Source organism: Periplaneta americana, chromosome 3 (genome assembly GCF_040183065.1).
Source record: "Periplaneta americana isolate PAMFEO1 chromosome 3, P.americana_PAMFEO1_priV1, whole genome shotgun sequence".
Classification (NCBI taxonomy): Eukaryota; Metazoa; Arthropoda; class Insecta; order Blattodea; family Blattidae; genus Periplaneta; species Periplaneta americana.
Genome location: NC_091119.1, coordinates 70,000,634 through 70,024,611, shown reverse-complemented (window position 1 = coordinate 70,024,611; position 23,978 = coordinate 70,000,634). Strand labels below are relative to the sequence as shown.

At 37.6% G+C, this 23,978-nt stretch overlaps 1 protein-coding gene across 7 annotated transcripts in view; it reads left to right on the top strand.

Moving 5' to 3' along the window:
* Positions 1 to 23,978, top strand: part of LOC138696147 (structure-specific endonuclease subunit SLX4-like) — an 88,209-nt gene that overhangs the window by 14,461 nt on the left and 49,770 nt on the right. For 6 of the 7 annotated variants that reach the window (XM_069820713.1, XM_069820710.1, XM_069820709.1 and 3 more), the window contains exons 3-4: positions 5,960 to 6,881; positions 17,197 to 17,419. In XM_069820713.1, coding sequence (XP_069676814.1) covers positions 5,960 to 6,881; positions 17,197 to 17,419 — 1,145 coding nt within the window. The remainder of the gene's footprint in view (positions 1 to 5,959; positions 6,882 to 17,196; positions 17,420 to 23,978) is intronic. The other variant, XM_069820712.1, reaches the window with a different exon arrangement.

Genomic DNA, 23,978 nt, shown 5'->3' with positions numbered 1-23,978 from the left:
GAAGGTAGTTTTGGTGACAGATTTCTACAGAGGTTAAAGTATTTATAGATCCACATAACTTTGTCACAAGGATTAAAATTTCTTTACAATTTTCTAGGCGTCTATTTAACAAAGTACTGCATCATCTAGTTTCAAAGTAATCTAAATCCATTTATTCCTCAAAATACGTTAATGCCGAATTTACTATATCTTCATCTTTCCCCATTGATCTGTGAAGAGCTGAATGCCAAAATTGGTAATATCTCCATTAGAATGAACAGTGAAATGTTGGGTTAGGTGCAAAAGCAACTACCTCAAAATATGCAGCAATTCGAGTGCATTTTTAGTAAAAGGTTATTTTGTTGTATTGTACTAAAGCTGTTTTAGATACCTTACGACTTTAGAGGCATTGTTTCCCATCAACATTGTGAGTCAGGTGAAATGCTTAATGAAGAAGGGTAGGGGGTTAGAAAAATAAAGCTTTATGAGACAAAGAAGCAGTCTGTAATTGATTTTATTAATAAATTTAATGTAACAGAAAATAACTATTGCAGGAATAAGACTTTTCTAGAAGTGCAGTACCTAGATTCAGATCTTAACATCAAGAATATTTGGTGAATGTATCAGTCTAAAACACCTGTTGAGAAAAATGTTAAGCCCTCACACTTTCGGCACATTTTCAGAAAATATTTCAATGTTGGATTTAGAAGCTCTGCAACAGATGCATGTTGAATGTATATTTCATTGGATGAGAAAATAAAAAATTATAAGTACAAAAACAAAGGAGAATTTAATTTATAAAACATTCTAGAAACACGGACAGTAGTGATGACTTGGTAGTTTTAAAGAAAAGAGAATTTGTGAATTTTTTAAATTTCCTTTTGTATAATAATGTTATGCATATTCTATTGTAATATTATGTTTATTCAATTAATAAATGTCAAAGTTTGTCATTTGCAGTAACGTATTATTTAATGTAATCATTAGAGCAGCCAGACAAATAAATATGAACATGTTGAAAGAGAAAGTATTTTCTGTTTTGATTGATTAAAGTAAAGTTATAAGAAATGACAAAAATCCATGTATTATGACCAAGTCTGTTAGTCACGATAAACTTTTCTCTTACACTATTTGAAAATTAAAATTGCAAAACTGAAAATCTTCCCTGTGTGTTTAAATATTGTTGTCAAAGTAGCATATGATTTGTCGATTGGAAACGTTATTGGTTAATGACGATAATGCCTATGGCATGATGAGTGGGCACAATGTTTATGTATCTCTTCTTCACGAAAATAATGCAGTTGTTGTTGAGTCCATTTTCTATTATCCTAATTTGTTTGTCAGTGCTGCATTAGAATGTCTTTCTAAAAATGTTGAGTCATTACTCAACATTACTATTGTTTTATTCTTACATATTTTGTGCCGAAGTCCTGAACGACAAAATATTCTGAAGGATTTACAGCCATTTATGAGAGTTAGACATCTAAAGTTAATAAATCTTTCTAAAACAAGATGGTTGGCTCTGAGAATCTGTTTATCAAGAATTCTTAATCACTGGTCGGTTATGTCCCTGATCACATAAGCCTACTATAACAGATTGGCCACTCTAAATTGGATTACAGTTCCATCCATTCATTGTAGGACCTGATACTGAAATAATAATCTTATGACCCTTCGCCTCTGTATAATAAATAGTGGAACTATGTCTCTTCATAACGCTTTCCTTACTTCTGTAAGACCAGAAGAAAGGAGGTACTTGAATACAAAAATTATAGAGGAACTTAATTATGTTGAAAAAAATTAAATGTTCCTTGAAAATTCCTCAGTATGAAGCACACTGTTGTAGTAGATTAGATGGTGCGGCTTTCTTACACTGGGGGTCCTCTTCATTAGTGGTGGATGTACACTGTCACATATAAGTGCATTGTTACTTGAGCATGCACAAAATATGTAGGTCACTCTAGCCAATTTGTACAGTACTTGCATAACTGATGGAAGGTTGAAGTCTTCATGTATCTGACATTACTAACAGAGTAGTCACCACTGTATATAATACGAGCCACCTTATTTTGTAGAGTCTGAAGTTTCCTCATATTTGTTTTAGCAACAAATCCCCAGGCTGAAATTGCATAACAGATGTGGTTGTATGATCATTCTGCATATAGTAACTTTTTGCTGAACACTAAGGAAAGGTGACTTTAACAATGAATGTAGTTGAACCATAGCTGCAGTTGCTTTGTTGGTGATATATTTAACCCTTGAGAGCTCGCGCCTCTAAACTTTACGTCATGGCGGAATCTATATTTTTTTGCTAATATCTGTTAGCACAAAAGTTACAAAAACATTATTTAACTGTATTTTATTCATTAACATCACTGTTATTATGTATTAAAAAGAAGATGAACATGCCAATATCCAAGTAACCTTGAGTGTTCTTTATACTGTGAAAAATATATAAATCACATTATATGTTAAATATTTTCATCAACGTCATGGCCTGGTATAGGAGTAACACAAAAATATGACGGTATTTCCACTTGTCCTATTCATTATAGTCATTATCGGTGTGAAATAGGCCTAAATTCAACAAACATGGAAGAAAATAATATTAGAAGATGAACTCACTTAGTCACATGACCTCACATGTATTACATATCTTCATGACTAACACCATCGGCACTTTCTTCAGGATTAGCACAAAAAGTACAAGTTGACTGTGTATGTTCTTTGCAGATGAAGTGGCGGCATACATTACACCTCGTCTTAGACTTACGATTTTTCTTCCAATCGCAGAGATGGCACCTTCCTGGACCCTCATCTTCTCCAGATGGAGGTGGATTTCTTTCTTCGGCAGTTCCAGTAATTTCTCTGATGTTTCTCTTCATTTGCCTCGGCAGATTTTCTAGTTGCAGTCTTTCAAGTAGATAATTTCTAGACAACTCCTTGCTGAGTGTCTGTAGGAATTTTCTTCGAAACATGTCAAATTGGCGAATATTGTGTTTCAGTATAATGAAACTATTGATGACTGCTATGTTCAGTAGTGTAAAGAACAGAGTTAGAGGCCAGCAGTTACTGGTTCTTGCAACTGAATACCTAGCCTTGTACTCGTCCACCATGTCCACCCCTCCTTTCGTTGAATTATAAAATGTCAACATGTAAGGTTTTCTAGATTCTTCAGAGTCTCGATCAATTTCATCGGTATGATGCATGGTGGATAACAGCAACACCACCTTCTTCTTTTTCGGACAGTAGGACAGAAGGATCTTGTCCTTGGTGAACCCGAAAACACTGCTATTTTCCATTGAACGACTTTGCAAAAATAAAGGGGGCACCTCCCTCTTATTTTTTCTCAGCGTTCCAACTAATGTTAACTTGTGAGTTGTTAGAAGTTCATCAACAAGCGGCACTGAAGTGAACCAGTTGTCAGTGGTGACATTTCTCCTGGATCCACTGATTGGCTGCACCATCCTGTTCACAACACATTTAGCAGAGTTATCAACTTGGTAAGGCCCTTCAGGCTGCTTACCAGCGTAGACTTCCATATTCAGTGTATAAAAGGTTTTTGCACATGCCAGAGAGAATACCTTTATTCCATATCTTGCCGGTTTTGTTTTTATGAATTGTTTGAAACTGCACCTTCCCCTAAAAGATTCCAACATCTCGTCGATAGTGACGTATTCGCTAACAGTAAAATTCTCGGAGCATTTTTGAACAATTTGCTCAAAGAGAGATCGAATAGGAGCAAGCTTACCAACACTTCTGCTCTCTTGTCGAGTATTTGAATCATCAAATCTTAAAACTATCACCAGGAACTTGAATCGTATCCGGTTCATACAAGTTCTGAAATAAGGAACACCTGTCCCATCAGCAGACCAAAGGTCGAACAGGTTCAGATGAGATGCTCTCAAAACTCCAGCCATATAAAAGTCCTATAAAAGCTTCCATTTCAGTTTTCGTTGTATTGTGTGCATCTCTTGGGCAGCTGTAATTTGGACGCACTTTTTCAATTTTTTCATTTGTATGTCTCACAATTTCATCAATGATAGTGTCAGTAAAAAATAACTTCCAACACTGGAATGGAGTCGATGCGCTCCTTACTACCTGTTTTACACCAGGTATAAACCTTACTATATTACGTTCGCCAACACGTCTGTTACGTGGTGGACAGTGCATTTCCCATGTTGTTACTCCATCTTTCCCTGTATAAACTGGACCTGGAACAAGGTCTACTTCCTCATCTGCTGATTGAGCAAGTCTGTGTTATGATCGATTTCTTCAACCATATCTTCTTCTTCAACGTCCGATTCAATGCTATCAATTGGTCTGATAATTTCTTCTTCACGGAACAATTGTCTTCTGACTGCACCAGCTTCCCTTCTTGTTTCTTCTTCCCGGGCCATTTCCTTTTCTACACTATCAATAAGGTTCCTTATCCTTTCTCCCTCTTCATCCATATTTCTACACGGCAATGTATGGGGATCAGTAGTGAAAATAAAGTATTACACTGACAAAAACGTACGTATATGTGAAAAGTTATAAATACAAGAAAAAACTACATTATACTTATACACCAAGTGAAACAATATGAAGTTGCGTAATGACTCGCACACGGTTGAAACGACCAGGTCTGTATAACAACAGTTTCAAATCAAATTGACCAATAGCAAAGTGCATGACAACAATCACATCTTATTCTGGAAGAGTCGAATGAAAGGTACTGAAGGGGTGAGCGGCAGAACTCAAGTGACCTTGAAGCAGAAGCTAAACGTTTATCACACCCGGTCGAAAAGACCGTGCGCGAGCTCTCAAGGGTTAATGTGTTGCCTTCATGTTAGCTTGCAATAAAAAATGATGTCTAAGTATTTCACAGTATCTGAATGTGAAATGTTGTAATCCATGAACTCAGTACATTGTGTGTGTTTTTTGTCTGGAGAAGGTAATAACACTAGATTTTTGAGTTTATAACAATCCGCCATTTTTTAAACCATTTTTCTATTACAATAACATACCTCTAAGTGTATAGATTGCACAATATGGATTCCTGTTTCTATTGTAAAGAATATCATCTGCAAATAAGGCAAGAGAACAGAAAAGGTGATTTTGAAATACAGATCTGTTGTATACAGGTTGTATAATATGGGTCCAAGAACTAATCCTTGAGGTATGCCTGCTATAATATTTTCAGTAGTTGAGGAAAGGACACTGTGAACTTTAACATGGAATGATCTGATGACTAAGTAATTATGAAGGATTTTTAACATAGAACGGGAGAAGTTGAATTATAATAACTTACAAAGTAAGCAGTCATGCTACACTTTGTCAAAGGCTTTTTGAACTTCAAGTAATAGGACCACTGTGCTTGCTTTCTTATTAAATCCTGCAGTGATATCTTGAGTTACTCGTAACAGTTGAATTGTTGTTGATCGACAGGAAGGAATGCATACTGTTGTAATGGTATTACATTTTGGGTTTCATTTAATAGTCTCTCGAGGATTATTCTCTCGTAACTTTTACCTAGAACGCTGAGAAGATTGATTGGCCTATATTTTAAGACTTGTGAGCGGTCTTTCCTGGGTTTGAGTGTCAGAATAACAATGGACATTTTCCAGCATATTGGGAAATGGCAAAGCTGGAGACACTTTAACAGTTTAGTAAAGTATGTTAAAACATTTTTATGTATACTTTTTAGGATCCACTAGTAATTTTGTCACCATCAGAAGCTTTTTTCTAATAATCCTTTTGATAGCATTGGGTGTAGTTAATGGAAGATGTGAGTCAGCAATTTTGTTCAGTACTGCAGAAACGATGGCTTGTATTTGATGATGTATGTCAGCAAATTCACCATTACTTATGTTGGGAGAAAATTGCTGCTCGAGCTCTGTTATGGTAAGATTAGCTTTCTCTGCATAATATAATTGTTTACTTTGTAATTCCTACCCATGCTTTGCTGGTATACATATGTACGTACATTTATTTTCAGACGCTCAAGATTTGAGAAGAAAATCCTAGAAATTACAATCGATAGTGGACAAGATGACACTTCTCAGGAGTCTCATAGCAATAAGGATGATTTGTTGGAAAATTATGAAAGTCTAGCATTGAGTAGACAATCTGAAGTTACTGTTGCAGAATCATTCATGCCCCTTCTACAGGAAGCGGAGAGTTGTGAAAACAAAGAGATTATTACTCCAATAACACATGAACGTCTCTCAGTCTCTGAATTTCATGGAAAATCATGTGACAGTATAGGTGAATTGTTACTTGAAAAAAATGTTGAAAATTCATTATACACAAACGACATATCTTTACAGGAATGTGAAAAGGAATATGTAAATGGCAGAGAATGTGCAGTTCGCTGTTCAAAGAGAAGGAGGGATAGTAACGATTGTGTTAAAATAAAAAACAATGAGCTATTGGAAAAAGTAGAGTGTTCCAATTCTGATAATAGTATACAGCCTGTTTCAAAAGTGTGCAGTTCAACCAATGATTGCAATAGCCTGGTCTGGGATCAAAATACTATTAAGTCTGTCTCCAATGTATGTGATGTAACAAGTAATTCCAGTAGAAGTGCTTGCGAGAATGAAATTAACAATTCCAACATTCCTTTATGCAATAACAGTTCACCTTGTGGTGACAGAACTAATAAATCTTGTGATAATGTGTGTGGTGGTGAAAATGATGAGACTAGAGAACACTTCACTTGTCCTTTATGCTTTAAAATCTTAAACAGTAATGAAAAACAACTAATGCACACGAAAGCATGTGCAACCAGACACAATATAACAACACGACAGCTTCTGAATGCTGTTGAATTGCAAAAACGACAAATAGCAGAGAGAAAAGCTTTGGGTCTGCCAGGTGTACCTACAGCTCAGCAAGTGAAGAAATCTGTTTCACGAAAGGTAAGAGTCAGATTACAAATCCACTGTCCTCCTTCACCTTTCCACTAAAGAACACCTTTTAAAACTTCAGGGAAAAGATATTTTATCTTTTCAGAAATCCCCAAAATTAATATTTTAAATGAAGTATTCTCTGAAATAAAAAGTATGATTTAGTTACAATAATCTTTCCCAGTTTTTCTACTCTTCCAAGCATTGGATATCGGACTCCAGGTTCGTTCGTTCATAACGCTCATTTAACTACACGGTATATATTTCAGTCTGGATTCAGAACACCTCAAAATCTGTGCTTCAGTGGCTGACCATGACAATATCTTTGAAAAATATTGGAGTGCAAGAGGTCAAATGACTTTATTGCCAAACACCTGGCATTAGAAAACAACAACAACATATATTTCAGTCACTAATGTAGTAATATCCATTTTGGTTAAACAAATCTCCTCTTTGCTTTTCAGTCTTTAAATTTGTTAGGATCACTTAGAGGTCAGAGTAATGCTCGAAGAAAGAGTTACACACGAATTTATGGTGATAGAAAGTTCAACTTATTTCTATAATATTTTCAGGAATATTCCTTGATTACCTCTACACAAAAATCTGCAAAGTGAGATCATGTGTAACTATGATGGAAAACTATTTTTATTTCTTTCTCTGGACGTTTGTTATTAGTCAATACATGATGTAGGTTTAGGTTTTTGGAACATTTTGACATAAATACAATAACTGCATTACATGTTAGACATTTAGAGTAGGGAAAACTTCATTTCTCATGATAGTGCATTACCTCACTGCACATATCTGCACAGAAAGTCTTCTGCAGACATCCACCATACAGTCTGCATCTGAGAACATTGGACTGCCATCTCTTTGGTTGCATACTGAATCATATACATCATATACCGGATGTCTCAGTCTATAGTGGTCTGTTTTCTTGGCGACTTTTGTATGCATAGCAATGGTACACTATGTGATATGATGGGTTTATACTCGTAATGTGCTATATAAGGTAAGCATTCACTGATCCACACATGCTGCAAGAGCTGCATGAATCGCATTTTCATTATTTTAAATAGATATGCCTTCACTGGCGCGCATCACAAGAAGCGCCTCTTGGATAATGCAGACAGAATCTCCTTGGCAGAGCAACTCTTTCTGCACTTGCTGATGACGTCATAGCCGAATTTTGGTTGGTGAATGATATCACAAGAATCATGCATTTGCATTTTGTTCTTCAATTACAGGATTTCTCACTGGCAAGCTGACTGGTGCAATGGATGACGATATGCTTATCACAATTGTTCAAAATTATGAAGAAAAAACAGCAGATTATAGCAATCATCAACATAGGAACAATCTATAGGAATAGATTGGAGCAATAATGAAGCAACCGCATGAATTTTAAAAATGTTTTATTTTTATCTAGACCCTTACAGAGTCATTTGATTATAATCTTAATTATTATTGTAATTATTTTCACAGATTATTGTTGTCAGCAGTTAAGATGTTGACAATTGTGAAAATAATCAAGATTATAATAATCAAATAAATTTGTAGGGCTAGTTATTATCAGTTCTGTATGTAACCAACAATATATTACACTGTATGTCCTCTCCGAAGAGCCTCAGCTTTGTGAGGTTTAGAAATAAAACACTTTTAGTAATTGCTTCATTATTCTCCTATCTCTTCAACCCTATGTTGATGATTTCTGTAAGCTATGTGTTTTAGATTAAATAATTCTTCATAATTTTTAATAATTGTAATAAGTGTGCCGTCATCCATTGCACCTGTACCAGAAAATTCGGTGCATACGTGCATGCGATGCGGATGATGCTGATGCTGATCAGTGAACGCACTCCATATAAATAGTGTGATTCGTTTGATACCTGCTGTACTATTGGTGAATGCTAACCTACAGTCACTCAATTTAACCAAGAACATGTCCTTTTCTTTATATTTTTGGCATCCATCATAAAGTCTAGTTTCCGTCTAGAAATAGAGGCAATCTTCTGATGGATATTATGCTTCAGATCTTGTAAGGTCCGTCAGTTTGTCCTGTAACTTTAGCTTAGATTCTGTCCTGGAACACGATTAATTTTTTATAAGAAAACGTTTGCTGTATGAGAGTTGGCAGAATTGTGTTAAAAAAAATGTGTAATTTGATTCTGTGTCTGTCACCTCTTGAAAAAGGGCGTGTAAAATCAGATTCATATATCTATCAGCACCAATTGTGTATTGAAAAAAAAATGGCACAACAAGTATTTTCTCACTCATGGCATACCATATAGCAACTTTCTTTCTTGTCATATAGCGAAACCTTGTGAATATTATCTGATTTCTCAGTGAACCAGTAGCGGTAATTTTGTGAATTTACATAGCCATAGAGAAGGAACTAAGCCTTGTTATAGAAGAAAATATGGTATGGGTCTATTTCTCCATCATGCACGTTATTCACAACTCATTCACAATATAAAAAAAAAAAAATGCCATTTTCCAGGATCGCCCAGTTGTAGCTTATGATGAGACACAATGATTTTGTATGATTTGATTTTCAACAACTTTGTAGCTCTATGCACAGAAAAACTAGAAATTTCTGCATGATGGGCAACTGTCCAATAGACTTTTTAAGGGGAATTTTCCAAGTCATTGTCGTCTAACGGTTTTTTTCCATCAAAACCCTTTTTTCACGAACTGGAACCTTCACACCAAGAACTGTTTCTGCAAATAGCCTTTGAATTTGACAAGTAGACTGCATAATATGTAAGATTCGTATATGAACATACAATATTAATGTTATAAAGATCATCCAAACTCAGCCATATTACACGCTTTTTAAAGAAATATTGCAATGATTGAATGTATGAGACATAGCTACTGAGAATTTTCCATGTGCGTGATGTAGTTTCACCTTCACATGCTGGGAACTAACTGAAAAACCCTGTATGTGACCTATGTTTCGACTGAGATATCCAGAATAAAGTCACTTTTTGGGATACCAACAATCCTGTCCAGTATAGTCTACTGTGCATTATTGCCTGCAGGATGTCAGAGTGGGCTCTATAAGTATGTTCCTTTGGACCTTCTGTGTTGATTGTGATGTCATTGAGCACATGACTTTTGGCAAATACTCCTATTTTTATCTGAGTTACTTCTGCTATTTTCATTTCTTCACATACGCCTTTTTGTAATACCTAAGATGTTATGTGCCTCATTTCCTCTTGCTTTTCTGCTTACTCTCCACCTCATTATCTTCTTCAAGTGCCTTTGATCATTGTAGTTATTAGTGCGAATTCCATTGATTTCAAATGGTTACATGTTCAATCCTGTTTCATCCAAGAAATAAAAAAGTATTAGCACAAAATGTACATATGCTGTTCATTCATTTTCAGTATGTTTTTAGATAACATTTATAGAGATTACCTTTAGAATGGAAGAATTTGACATCTCCCAGAAGTTAATAAACCTGGTGAAAATGTACATGATGAATTCAAATTTTAAAATTAATAATGGACAAATATCTTCAATTTGTGTGTCCGAAATTAAATCATATCTACCAAGAGTTAAAGACTTTGCTGAAGCTTTACAGGGATACCAAAAGATTAGTAGAATAAATCCAAAGATCTGCCATTAGACAACCATTAAATTATGGTTGGGTTGGGTGGGTGGTTGGTTGGTGTCTAATGCACTGCATTTGGCAGTGAAGCCATTAGCAGTCTAGTCTTCCAGTTTTTGCAAACAATGTTACCTTCTCAAGACACTGCAGTACAGACTTGTAGATGTTTCTCATCCATTTCCTCATTGTTGCTGCATAGGACATAGTGGTGATGGCAGAATTTTAAGTTTGTTGAGATGGCATGCAAGGCAGTCATGGCAACTGCAGTTCTTCTCTTGGTGTTGAAATGTTCTTGGTTCTCTAGGGTGATTTTCATTTTTTATGCTGCATTGTGTCTGCAATTCTGCTTTCGTTGAGAACTTTACTTGTTTTTCTTATATGTTGTTTGATTGCAGAATATGGGATGGTCCTATGTTGAGTTTGGAGAATGTTTGAGCCTCTTTCTGCAATATAGACTGCTTTATCATTCCCTATGATATTGCATGTGATGGTATCTTTTTTTTTTTTTTTTCTTGTTAAGAGGGAGCGAGGGAACATCCCACGCACTATGACCTGAAGTCTATTGTACACCTCCCCCCCCCCCCCGATATGGGATGAGTTGCGTGCCCATCAATCCTCTATGTGCACCGACCTAACCATTTGACCCTCTTAATGACCAGTCCCTATAGCCAACAGAGTTCATGTACCACTCCTGCTTTGGCAACCCCTCCTCCAAGCTCCCGTAACGGTCCGAGGTGGAAGTCCTCCCCTGAGAAGGTCTGCCCTGGGTTCTGTTGCAGAAACTATCCATCATCACTTGAATACAATCCACGGAGGCCGGTCGAGAGAGCCAGCAGCTTTGGAGGGCTGCCTGTAGAGCGATCTGAAAATCAGAAGAAGTAACGGGATGATGAATGAAAGGATGATAGGGAAGGACAGGAAGTGGCGAAGATGAGTGGGGTTCCAATCGCGGTATAAAGTTACCTGATATTCATCCATACGAGTGAGAGAAAAACCCCAAAAAAACCTCACCCAGGCAACTTGTCCCAACCGGGAATCGAACCCAGGCCCGCTGGGTTCAGAGTTAGACTCACTAACCCCTCAGTCACAATGGTGAACGTGATGGTATCTACTGTATAGCAATTGTTTACCTATGGTCTGGAGATGAGAGATGATTTGACAGCATTCTTTTGTTTCCGTGAATGTTGCATTTAAGATTGATTGAATGGCAGCTCTGGAATCTTTGTTGAACTTGTCTGTGTAGTAGGTTAAGTGTCTTAGGGGTGAATTTATAGCAAGTATTTCTTCATCAATGTTGGTTGTGTGAGATTCTGCATGACATTAGAATGAGAAGATTAGACATGATCCACCATCTTCTGCTCCAGTTTGAAAGTCTGTTAGGGAGCCATCTGTGTAAATATATAGCCACTCATTAGATGGATATCTGCTATGAATTGTTTCTAGGGCTAAAGATTTTAGAGTGTCAGGATTGGTTCCAGAATTTTTGTTGATGAACTCCAAATGATGCTGGACATTGACATATTCAAGTGGTTTTTCTTTAGGCAGTAAGGGTTCTCTGTATTTGCTGACTTCGTATGTTTCGACAATTCTGACACTTTCCCTATATTCTTGTTTGTGTGCGTAGTTTGTTAGGTGGTACATTCCTATGTTTCCATTTGGTTTCAGGAAGTCTCGGCAGTTTTTCACATTGCTTATTATTGTAACTTTAAGTTCATGGAATAAATTTTTGTTAGAGTTTGCATGACCTCAACTGGGTTGATTTTACCCTTCAGTTATAACTCTCGTGCCTGGTCTTGCATCTTCTCAAATTTTTCTAGGTTGGCTGGTGAGGTGATGAGAATTTCTCCACAATACTGCATTACTGGTTTTACATATGTGTTACAGGTGGTACAGAGGGTTTTTATTGAGCAGCTCCATTTAGTGTTACATAATCTCTTAAGAATATTAAATCTTTTGGATGCATCTTACATGCCATTTCTGGTTTGTTCCATGAGAGTTTGATGCCAAATATGATTCCTAAGTATTTTGAGTTATATGTTTTCTTTAGCTGATTTCCATTATATTTAAGATCTATGTTCCTTTCCTTCCAGCCAAGGGAGAACATCTTGTAATTAGTTTTTCATTGTTTATGGTCATGAGGTTATCAGTGCCCCATTCGTGTAGTTTGTTCATTGCTTCCTGCATGATATTCTGGAATTTGGTAGATCTCTTTTTATGTAAAAGGTATCCCCGTCACACACCATGAAGGCACTTCGGGGGGGGGGGGGGACATGGAGGTAGAGCCCCATGCTTTCCATGACCTCGGCACTAGAATGAGGTGGTGTGGTCGGCACCACGCTCTGACTGCCTTTTACCCCCGGGAAAGACCCGGTACTCAATTTTATAGGAGGCTGAGTGAACCTCGGGGCTGTTTTGGAAGTTTGGCAACGAGAAAAATCCCGTCACCACTTCTCTTTTTATGTACTGTTAAAATATAGACTTGCTTATCCAGTAATTTCAATGTTATTCCGGTAGTCAAATAGGGACACCCACGTCGCTTATTTTGTTTAATACAGTTATTGAAAAAAATAATTCACATCATAAAGGCTTCCAATTTGATACAAAATTGGAGAACAAAATTAATATATTAGTGTATGCAGGTGATACAGTTTTACTAGATGAAAATTTAAATTCAAATGCTCATTTTAGTGTTATACAATGCTTCACAGGAAACTGGTTTTAAAGTAAATATTGACAAAACCAAATATTTTGTGTTCACTCGCGACTTAAATGTGAATAATAAAATAAAAAATTTGGTATAGACACATTGGAAAAAGTGAATAGTTATAAAACTATCTAGAAACTTTGATTACACGTGACAGTAATGTAAAAGAAGAAATTAATGCCCATTTAAAAAAGGAAATGTTTTGCATTATCAAGTATATTAAAGAGCAAATCAACTTTTAAAAAAGCAACCTTACATATGTATAAAAGTAAAACTTTAATTATACCTATTACAGTTTAAGCCTATGAGACATGGAAAAACAAAAATGAATGGGAACAAATTTAAAATGTTGAAAAGAAAAGTTTGAGAAAGATGTAGAATACAGGTATCAATACAGATATTTTAGACTGGAGAGCCACCGGCGTGGCTCAGTCGGTTAAGGTGCTTGCCTGCTGGTCTGAAGTTGCACTTGGGCATAGGTTCGATCCCCGCTTGGGCTGATTACCTGTTTGGGTTTTTTCCGAGGTTTTCCCCAACTGTAAGGTAAATGCCAGGTAAACTATGGCGAATCCTCTGCCTCATCTCGCTGTCACCAATCTCATTGACACTAAATAATCACGTAGTTGATACAGAGTCGTTAAATAACCAACTAAAAAAATATACTGGAGAAAACTGTATAATAGAGGGGTTTATAATTTATACAATGAACCTCACTTTGTGGCCAAAATTAAATCGAGGAATTGGGTGTTGTAAGAGCTTTTAAGGAAAGAAGAGTTAAATGTATGACTTCAGGCTTTCTCGGGATTGATTCATAATGATGGATTCACAGGCTATCAGCCAAGTTAAAGTTGTGGAATACTCCAAGCTTTTGGCTACTGACTCTGTAGCCATCATCAGAGAACTGATGATACCGTTGTCTGAATCTCACCTTATATATAAAATGGTTCAGTCAGATGATGTGGGATTGGCTAGTGGTGGGACCAATCTGGGGCTAAGAATTGTGTGTGCTCATAAGCTCCGCCCCTACCAGGGTTCCACTTGTGATGTTGGCGGACGGCTGGCTGAGCTAGGTGCTGGTCCTCGGTACTCAGTGTAGGATCTCCTGAGTGCTTTAGTTTGTTCAAGGCCAGGATTCATGCTTTGCTGAGTTGCAGGCCACCATCCCTATTGAAGTTGTTCATTTCTAATTCAATTCAGAAACATGATGTCAAAACAACCCACAAACCACTCAACACTATTAAGAGCCAGCTACACCCAGTAAAAGACAACCAGGGCTTCAGAACACCAGGAATCTACAAGATCCCATGTGAATGCAGACAAACATACATGGGCAGACTGGTCGCACTATAGACAACAGACTGAAAGAAGGCATGAGACTCCTCAAACTACATTACACTGAAAAATTCGCCGTGGCTCAACAGCATAGAAAATGAGCACAGGATCCTGTTCGACCAGACTGAGATCTTTTTACTAAAGATTATTTTATTAGTCCTACAGAATATATCTGTTATGGTAACAATATTAGAGGAGAAAAATTCGCTCCGGCACTGGGAATCGAACCCGGCTCTGCCTACCAAGCACTCTTACCATTGAGCTACGCCGATGTCCAATAATAATCTTTAGTAAATTCTTCTCGCAACAGTGCATATTTCTGTACAGATTACTGTGCATATTACTGTGGAATCCCGGCCACCAAGTCACTAAACTGAGTGTGCTCCTTTTATAATGGCAGTTGACTTAATAAAATGTCAACATACATGCCCAACTTGGACTCAGGCCACAAAGGGAAAAAACACTGGAGGAGGGGAGTTCGATCCAGTGCTGTGGATTGGACTTCAGTGTAGCTCAATGGTGAAAGTGCTTGGTACGTAGAACCAAGGACCCAGGTTCGATCCCCGGTGCCAGAGCGAATTTTTCTCCTCTAATATGAGGCGCATCCAGAAAGTAAGTTTCCCTATTTTTTTTTAAAAACACACACTTTCAGGAAAACATTTATTGGCAACAGGTACAGCTATGTTTCAGCTATTTTTCAACATAGCCACCATCAGAATTGAGACACTTGTCATATTGTGGGATCAACTTTTGTATCCCTCTGTTGTAGAACTCTGCCGCCTGTGAATGGAACCAGCGTGTGACAGACATCTTCAGCTCTTCGTCATTGCCAGAACGCTCACCGGAGGACAGGAATTTCTTGAGGTGCAAGAAAATGTGAAAATCGCTGGGAGCAAGATCAGGACTGTAGGGTGGGTGATGAAACAACTCCCAGCCAAATTCCGTCAAAACAGCTGCTGTGCGCCGAGCCGTATGTGGACGAGCATTGTCATGGAGGAGCACAACATCTGCAGTAAACATTCCACGCTTCTAGTTTTGAATGGCACGTCGCAATTTTCGCAGTGTTTCACAGTAACGGTCAGCGTTCACTGTTTCACCTCTTGGAAGGAAGTCAATGAGCAAAATGCCCTTCCTGTCCCAGAACACCGTGCACATCACTTTCCATACCGACAGCATCTGTTTGAATTTCGTCCTGACTGGAGATCCACTATGCCGCCAATGCATTGACTGCTGCTTGGTTTCCGTGGTAAAGTGCGAAATCCAAGTCACATCGCCCGTGACGATCCTGTCGAGGAACTCGTCGCCGTCATCGTGATACTGTTGCAGAAATGTCAGTGCTGCTCCTAAACGTTGCATTTTGTGTTCGGGTGTCAGGTTTTTTGGCACCCACCTGGCACACACTTTTTTGAACAGCAAGTGCTTAGTGACAATCTCATGCAACAAGGATCGCGATATCTGCGGAAAATGGCTGCTCAGCTCCATAATCATGAAGCGACGGTTCTCCATAATGCACTGCCGCACCAGCTCAACACGATCATCATTGATGAGGGACAGTCGCCCACTGCGCTCTTCATCATGGACACTTTGACGACCTTCGGAAAACTGCCTACACCAGCGACGCATCATCTGCTTACTCATGATGTTCAGACCATAGACCTGACAGAGCTGCCGATGAATTTCAATTGGCACAGTGCTTTGTGCATTAAAGAACTTTATCACCGACCGAACCTCGCAGGCGGTGGGAGAAGGAATAAGAGCTTCCATTTCGGACCACTGCTGCCACGGTACTGGCACCAGGCGGGATCTGTCCGGCTGGCATATGATTGATACATCATAGATCTGTTACGCAAGCGCAATTGACACGGCTAATTACGTTTACTTTCAAGGGGAAAAAATCGGGAAACTTACTTTCTGGATGCGCCTCGTATTAATTGTTACCATAACAGATATATTCTGTAGGACCAATAAAATAATAATATTTAGTCAATTCTTCTCGCAACAGTGCATATTTCTGTACAGATTACTGTGCATATTAACATATTACTGTGGAATCCCGGCCACCAAGTCACTCAACTGAGTGCACTCCTTGTATAATGGCAGTTGACTTAATAAAATGTCAACATACATGCCCAACTTGGAGTCAGGCCACAAAGGGAAAAACACTAGAGGAGGGGAGTTCGATCCGGTGCTATGGATTGGACTTCGGCTTAGCTCAATGGTGAAAGCGCTTGGTACGTAGAACCAAGACCTGGGTTCGGTCCCCGGTGCCGGAGCGAATTTTTCTCTAATATTAACAGACTGAGATTGTCAAGAAATCCAGTCACTATTGGGAATGAGTAATCCTGAACAGTGTATTATAAAAATCTGGTACTATTTGTTAACAGAAAACCACAAAATTAAATCACAGAAAGTGTGCACTTAATGCTAGGCTCTGATGTTCTGTCAATTCACTATGCGGATATAAGGGGAATAATTGAGTCGGGGTCTGGTATAGATCCTGGGTAGCTCAGTTGGTAGAGTGTTGGCACACTCAGCTAAAGGTTCCGGGTTTGTTTCCTGGCCCTGGAATAATTTTTCTCTTGAAATTGTTCAGGTTGGCTTTACAGGTAGCTATGCCTGAAAGCCAAATTTGTATAAAGAAATGAATAGTTTAATACTTTGTCTTTTGTTTCCAGACTGTGAATAGTGGCAACGATCCAAACTTGCAGCTTGCATTGGCACTGTCAGCATCAATACAAGAAGCAGAAGAACACGTGCAGCTACAGAATGATGAATGCTTGATAGAAGCTGGCCTTGGTGATGAAGTTGTAGAACGGCAGACAACAATGTTGGAAAGATTTGGTTTCACTAGCTCCCGTCCATCATTTCCAGTTACTACCAATCCCAAAAGTAAAGGAGGTAAGCATAAATTAATACTAGATTGTGATGATATAGGAAGAGATAGCGAGTGTCTCAGAAAATAGTTATAGTTATTGTTGTTGTTTAGTCAACTGTCTGAAGACAGGTCTGAACCTCATAAGTGATACCAGGAAGGCTCCACTTATGAGGCAACTAGGCCAGGAGATAATGGGGTAGGTTGGCCAGTTCCTTTCCCCCTCCAATGCATACATTGCCAATTAGCTATATATTACATTAGTCAGACTTCACAGAAAATAGTGCAACACATTTTTTCCTCTTTCTTACCTTGTTTTGAAAATACCCTAATATCATCATTCCTCATTCTTATTACCAATTCGCTAATTTTCAACATAGTATAGTTAGTCTTCATCCATGTCCACCACCTTTCATCAGACGGAAATTCAGTATGTATGTCTGTGTGATACCATTCATTATGTTCTCCTTTTCCATTTTTATCACCATCATCAATCTCATCATTCTCATAATAATAATAATAATAATAATAATAATAATAATAATAATAATAATAATAATAATCATCATCATCAATGCGGTGGTTGAGTGGTCAGACCTCTGACCTGTCATGCAGGCAGCCCGGGTTCGAGTCCCGGTCAGGTCTAGGATTTTTCAATAAAAAATCCATAGTGACACTTGTGGCGGACGAGATCGCAGTTGGGGTTTTTCTCGAGGTTCTCCCGTTTTTCCCCATTTTAGGCATTTACATCATTCCATCTCCATTTCTTCATTTCGTCATCATTCCATAGCATTCCCCGATCGCTGGCTGGTGATGCATGGAGGGGGCTGGCCTAGGGACGAGGAGGGTTGCCTGCTCGACACCTGGGTATGCAGCGAACCTTAGTGTAGTGGGTATGGGAATGTGCCTAGCTTGAGGGTTAGCACAATAGACCGTAACAGGTCACAGTGCTGGGCCATAGTGCCTGCCTCCCGCAAATTCAATTCAGTTCAGTTCAGTTCAGTGATCATCAATAATGTAATACTTTCCATGCATGGCATCTTTTTGAGGATTCAAATATATATGGAACTCTAAAAGGACAGAGAAAATATAGTTTGCTGAAGTCTCATGATGACTTATGCAGTGTGTAGACTTGTGTGTGTGGTTTATGTTGAAGGAGCATTTTTCTTGACATCCCTGCCAAGATGAACATGCTGGAAATGCTTTATTAGTGCACAATAGAGCTTTGATTGCTGTTAATTTGTTCCATAAAGCTGCAGTGGTTAACGAAATGATAATTGAATCATTTAAACCCATATTACAACAACAATTCATTCTGAAAGTAAAACCTAGCCACATTATAATGAATTTCTTTAGATTATAACTTCGAACAGAACTGGTAGTTCTATAAGATCATGAAACTACGTTGTCACCCATGTGTATACTAAAATCGTAGCAGGAGAGCTGCCATAAATAGTACATAGTGCTATGTGTCTATGTGCCTATGTTGAAATAGATAATACTTACTTACTGGAGGTCTGTGCTCAATGTGCAGATGTTACTTGTGAGAAGTTGAGAGTTGATGTGATCTTCCTTCATCTTTGATTTTGCACTATTGGCTTTGTGATAGTGAAGCTCCAATTTCCATGAATAGTCTTGTTATTTTTAATTGACACAGTTGACCTATTAGATGTGGTGCAAGTGTCACTTCTTGGTTAATGGAAAGACAGATTTGGAAACTTGTCCTTAAAAGCATGTAAATAGAATAGAGACTTGATTATCTGGATATTTTTCATTGAAGGCATTTATCAGTCGTACTGTCCGATCTTGGCTTAAGTACTGCTTGCCGGTTCTTGCATGACTATATATATGCCTCTTATTGTGGAATGGAATCCACATGTGAAAAAAACACGATCAACATCTTCATTTGTGTACTTTGCATTATGACCTTTGTTTCCTTGCTGTTCTGAATATGTGGCTTTGTCAAGCTTTTTGTAGTGAATATAAGTCTCCACAACCCTTTTGTAATGGCAAAGAGTCCACACCTGTGGAGTAACGGTCAGCGCGTCTGGCTGCGAAACCAGGTGGCCCGGGTTCGATTCCCGGTTGGGGCAAGTTACCTGGTTGAGGTTTTTTCCGGGGTTTTCCCTCAACCCAATATGAGCAAATGCTGGGTAACTTTCGGTGCTGGACCCCGGACTCATTTCATCGGCACTATCACCTTCATCTCATTCAGACGCTAAATAACCTAAGATGTTGATAAAGCGTCATAAAATAACCTACTTAAAAAAAAAATAATGGCAAAGAAAGGTTTGTTTGCACACTTTGACTGTGTTTTCATCACCATCTGGAACTAAAAATGAAATGGCCGTGTGGCTGCCACATTGTTCTGCTGCCACATGAGTGGAAGAAAGACGGAAGGAAAGATTTTTTGAGGTGGCCAGCCACCATGGATGCTCTGCCATGCAGCATTAGTGTACTCAGACTGCAACTACCATTTGCCGCAGGCTCTTAGGTATATTGAATGTACCTTTGGAATACTATCTTAACAAATGGCACGTGTTCCATTGAGCTAAGAATGTGAATGTGGATTTTGCTATTGATGTCACTAAGGCGTGTTGTTTTTTACACAATTTGTATGGGCCAGAGATTGTCACCGAATTGAAAATAATTTTGCAGTGGAAGATTTTGAGTTCTTCACAAGCTTGGATGAAAGGGAAAGAACTGTGTCAGATTTACGGATTAGGGGTATTCTCCCTAATTGTTTTATGTGTTTCAGGTAAATTGGTATGACAAGAAAGTAGAATTTGACTTATTACTATCTTATTTTTCTTTGCATTCATTTCATTGTAGTACATGTATATTTGTTTTAATTGTTACATGTTTACATGTACCTAAATTTAATGAATACTAACTTCAATAAATACAACCACCGATGGGAAGGTATTGTTTGCCAGCCATGTGGTAAAAGAGTAAAAGTCGATCAGTGTTCTCAAATAACCCAACATTTGGCTGGAAATAAGCACACTGCTGCTGTGAGTTTGCGACATGTTCTAAGTGATGAATCATCTTCTTCAAACGAATTGCAGTCAAAGTGTTTAGATTTGTGTAAATTATTTGTTGCAGCTGACATCTCACTTAAGAAATTAAATAACACAGAAGTTAGGTTCCCAAATAAGTACATTGATATTGATCTTCCTGATGAATCGACATTATGAAAGAACTATCTCCCAAAATGCTACGAAGAAACTTGACAAAAGAAATTAGACCATTTTGTGAAAATTAAAAAAAAAAAAAAAAGGTTGTATTAACGAAACCACCATTGTAGTGTAGGAAAATAGGAAACGTTATCAGTGTGCTGAAAATTGATGAAAATGCTTGATAACATTCACTCTTGCTAATGTGTAAAGAACTATATGCAGAAAATCATATCATAATTGCTAGGCTCTTCAATGAAACTATGCATGTACTATTGCCAAAGGATGTAAAACATAGCAATTTAATTTTTGATCGTTACAGATGGTGCCATATAGGCCTAAATGAAAAAAGCAGCCAAAGATCTTTCAGTAAGCTTTCAAAAATAATACACGTTGCATGTGTGGTTCATGCTCAACACAGACTGCGAGAAAAATATCCGAATCCTGTTTGTGCCAACATGGATAGATTAGTGCCAAATGAGAAAAAGTATTCATTAAAACACCTTGAAAAATTGATTGGAAAATTCCGAAATTCCTCTTTCTTCTCTACACATAGTAACACAGCTAAATGCCGTAACATATTATGGCAAGCATTTTGAAAGTTCTGCATTTGTTGTGAATAAATTAGAAACAATGTACAAACGATTGAGGTCATTTAAGATTTACCGAAAGGCGATTGTTATAAAAATGATTAGACTCTCATATCTGTAAATGTAAGATATTTTGTCACATTAAAAAAAAACTAGAAATCTCTGCAAAATAGTCAGGGAGGTGTGGGCCATTTGCAAAAAAACTGAATTCAGTAGCAGGTTCAAATTACATATGCTAAAAACAAATTCCAAATCATTTAAAAACACAGTGGATATGTAAAAACGAAGTGTAAAATTGCTTAAGTTTTGGAAGGTGCAAATATATAAGTGAAATTGACGGTGTGAGTGTTTGTGACCTTTTGCTCCTTAAATACTGCAAGGCTGGCATCCTGTGACGTGGAATATCACTGTTGATAGTTATTCATCTGTTGGATGGGGACTTCAAGCCTATCAGCTTCCTTGGTGCTCTTTGACAGGATTAACTATGTGCTGAGAGAGAGAGAGAGAGAGAGAGAGAGAGAGAGAAAGATATCCCCTCCTCCTCCCTTCATCTACCACTCACACTCACGCACACACTCACTGGCGTCATAGCTGACGAAATTGAGCAATTTCCACACAATTTTCAATACAACAAAGAATTTTGATGCTGCTCCGATCAGCGTGCTGCCAACAAAAGTGTTGGAAGAGGGTGGGGTGATGTTCGGTTACTTACGTGAAATTTTAAATACATACTAATATACTGAAGGTCTTAATTTTTATGAAACTCTTATTATTTACGCCTGGAGAGGTTTAGGCCATCTGATTCATTAAATTCAAAGATGTTACATGTAATATAAATCCAATTACACTTCTTTAATATCAATTTTCTTATCGAATTTATAAACATTCTTTCCCCTTTCATTTCAACAGCTGCTGTAGATAGCGTGGATAAAATCTGGTTCATTTTCACATATGATACTGTATGTCTTCTTCATTGATTTTAAAAAGCAACCCTAACTGCAGCACGCTTGAGACACATTATTTTAACTTCATCTTCAGAACTTCGCAACATTTCTGAAACTTGGGTTATACTATCATCAAATTTGACTAATAAAAAAGTTCCTATTTCAATATCCATAGACAATAATTCACCCCTTTCCTTGAAAGAAACTCTATCTGCTGACTCATCAGTGTCTGTACCATGCACCAAAGAATTCTTAGAAACAGACATGAAGTCAAAGGGCTGATACCTGTCTGATAATCATATCCTTGCTTAAAAAAAAGGTAGCAAATTTTTCTTCATATATATGGTAACTTAATGCAGTGTACTTGTGTTAGATCTATCCCTTTTATGATTGGGGGCACTTTTAAACATCATACTTAAATTTTATTGAGTTTGCTATGAAGCATTGAAGCAAACTCAAAGGCAGACGTTAGGTGAAACCTAAAAACTTAGTGGCTGACACACAGTGGAAGTAATTTTGTTTCTTGCTTTCTAATTTATAGAATTTTAACATCTCATTAATTGCAGTACAGTATTTAAGGAAAATTTCATCTACATGTCGTAACCAACATTACATGTGCGTAACTCACGTTACACATTTTCAGATTTCAAAGTAGACTCTTGTGTAATACCAACAATGCATTTTTTTAGCTATGATTGAAGATAAGGATGAATATTAAGAGGACTAAACAGTTTAAGAGATAAATATTATTATTAACACATCTATAAAAAGAAAGAGATTATTTTCGTAACTCACGTTACGCAACACATGGTTGTATTTAACTCTCCTTGTAAGCAAAATGGACAAGTAATATTCAAGTCTAAACATATCATAACTTACCTTATACCACTGTCTCTCTGTTTGTAATAATATGTATATAATATAAAAGTCCAATCCAGACAATTTGTACACTGAAAGAGTTGTATGTAAACAGGTGCAGCAAGCACTATTAATGACTAAACTAACTTGCGGGAAAATTCAAGAATAACGCATTTCCAGAAGAAAATACAGGACAATTACAATTGATTCGTCAGGTTTTAAGTCAAATATTTGCGAAAACTATGAATGCAATATGTTCGTACTAATCATGAATCGAAAAAAACTCTGAAAGTTGACTTTTCCATTGCTGTAACTCTGGCACATATAGACCCTGGAACTTCACTGCCAGGTTTGCTAAAGCATTCTGTGATGGCATTGTCAGTTTAAGGCAACTGGTACCGTGAGTAAAGGTAAAAACAGTAGATGCCTAAGTGTTTCTAATGAAACAATGGAGCGAATGAGGGCGAGTTTCATTCGCAGCCCTCAGAAATCAACATACCACGTCAGTCAGGAACTTGATATTCTACAACCGACTGCGTGGAAAATTTTACGAACCCGATTGTGAATGAAACCGTACCACATACAGTTACTGCAAAAGCTGAAACCGGAAGACCTCGTCAAACAATATGAATTTTGTAATTCCATCCAGGTTGCTATGGAGGAGAATGATGGTTTTGAGGACCTTCTGGTGTTCAGTGACGAGGCCACATTTCACTTGAGTGGTAAAGTTAATCGCCATAATGTACACATCTGAAAACCACGTTTGACAGTGCAACATGAACGAGATTTTCCAAAAGTGAATGTGTTTGCTGGAGTATCTAAATCAAAAGTGTAGGCCCGTTTTTTTTTTTTTTTTTTTTTTTTTTTTTTTTTTTTTTTTTTTTTTTTCATGGAGACAACTGTGACCCGTATGTCATTCCTCGATATGCTGCAGCTATGGTTGTTTCCTCAAGTAACTGAGCATTTCAATAACTTCATATTCCAGCTTGATGAGGTGCTGCCCCATTGGCACACTGA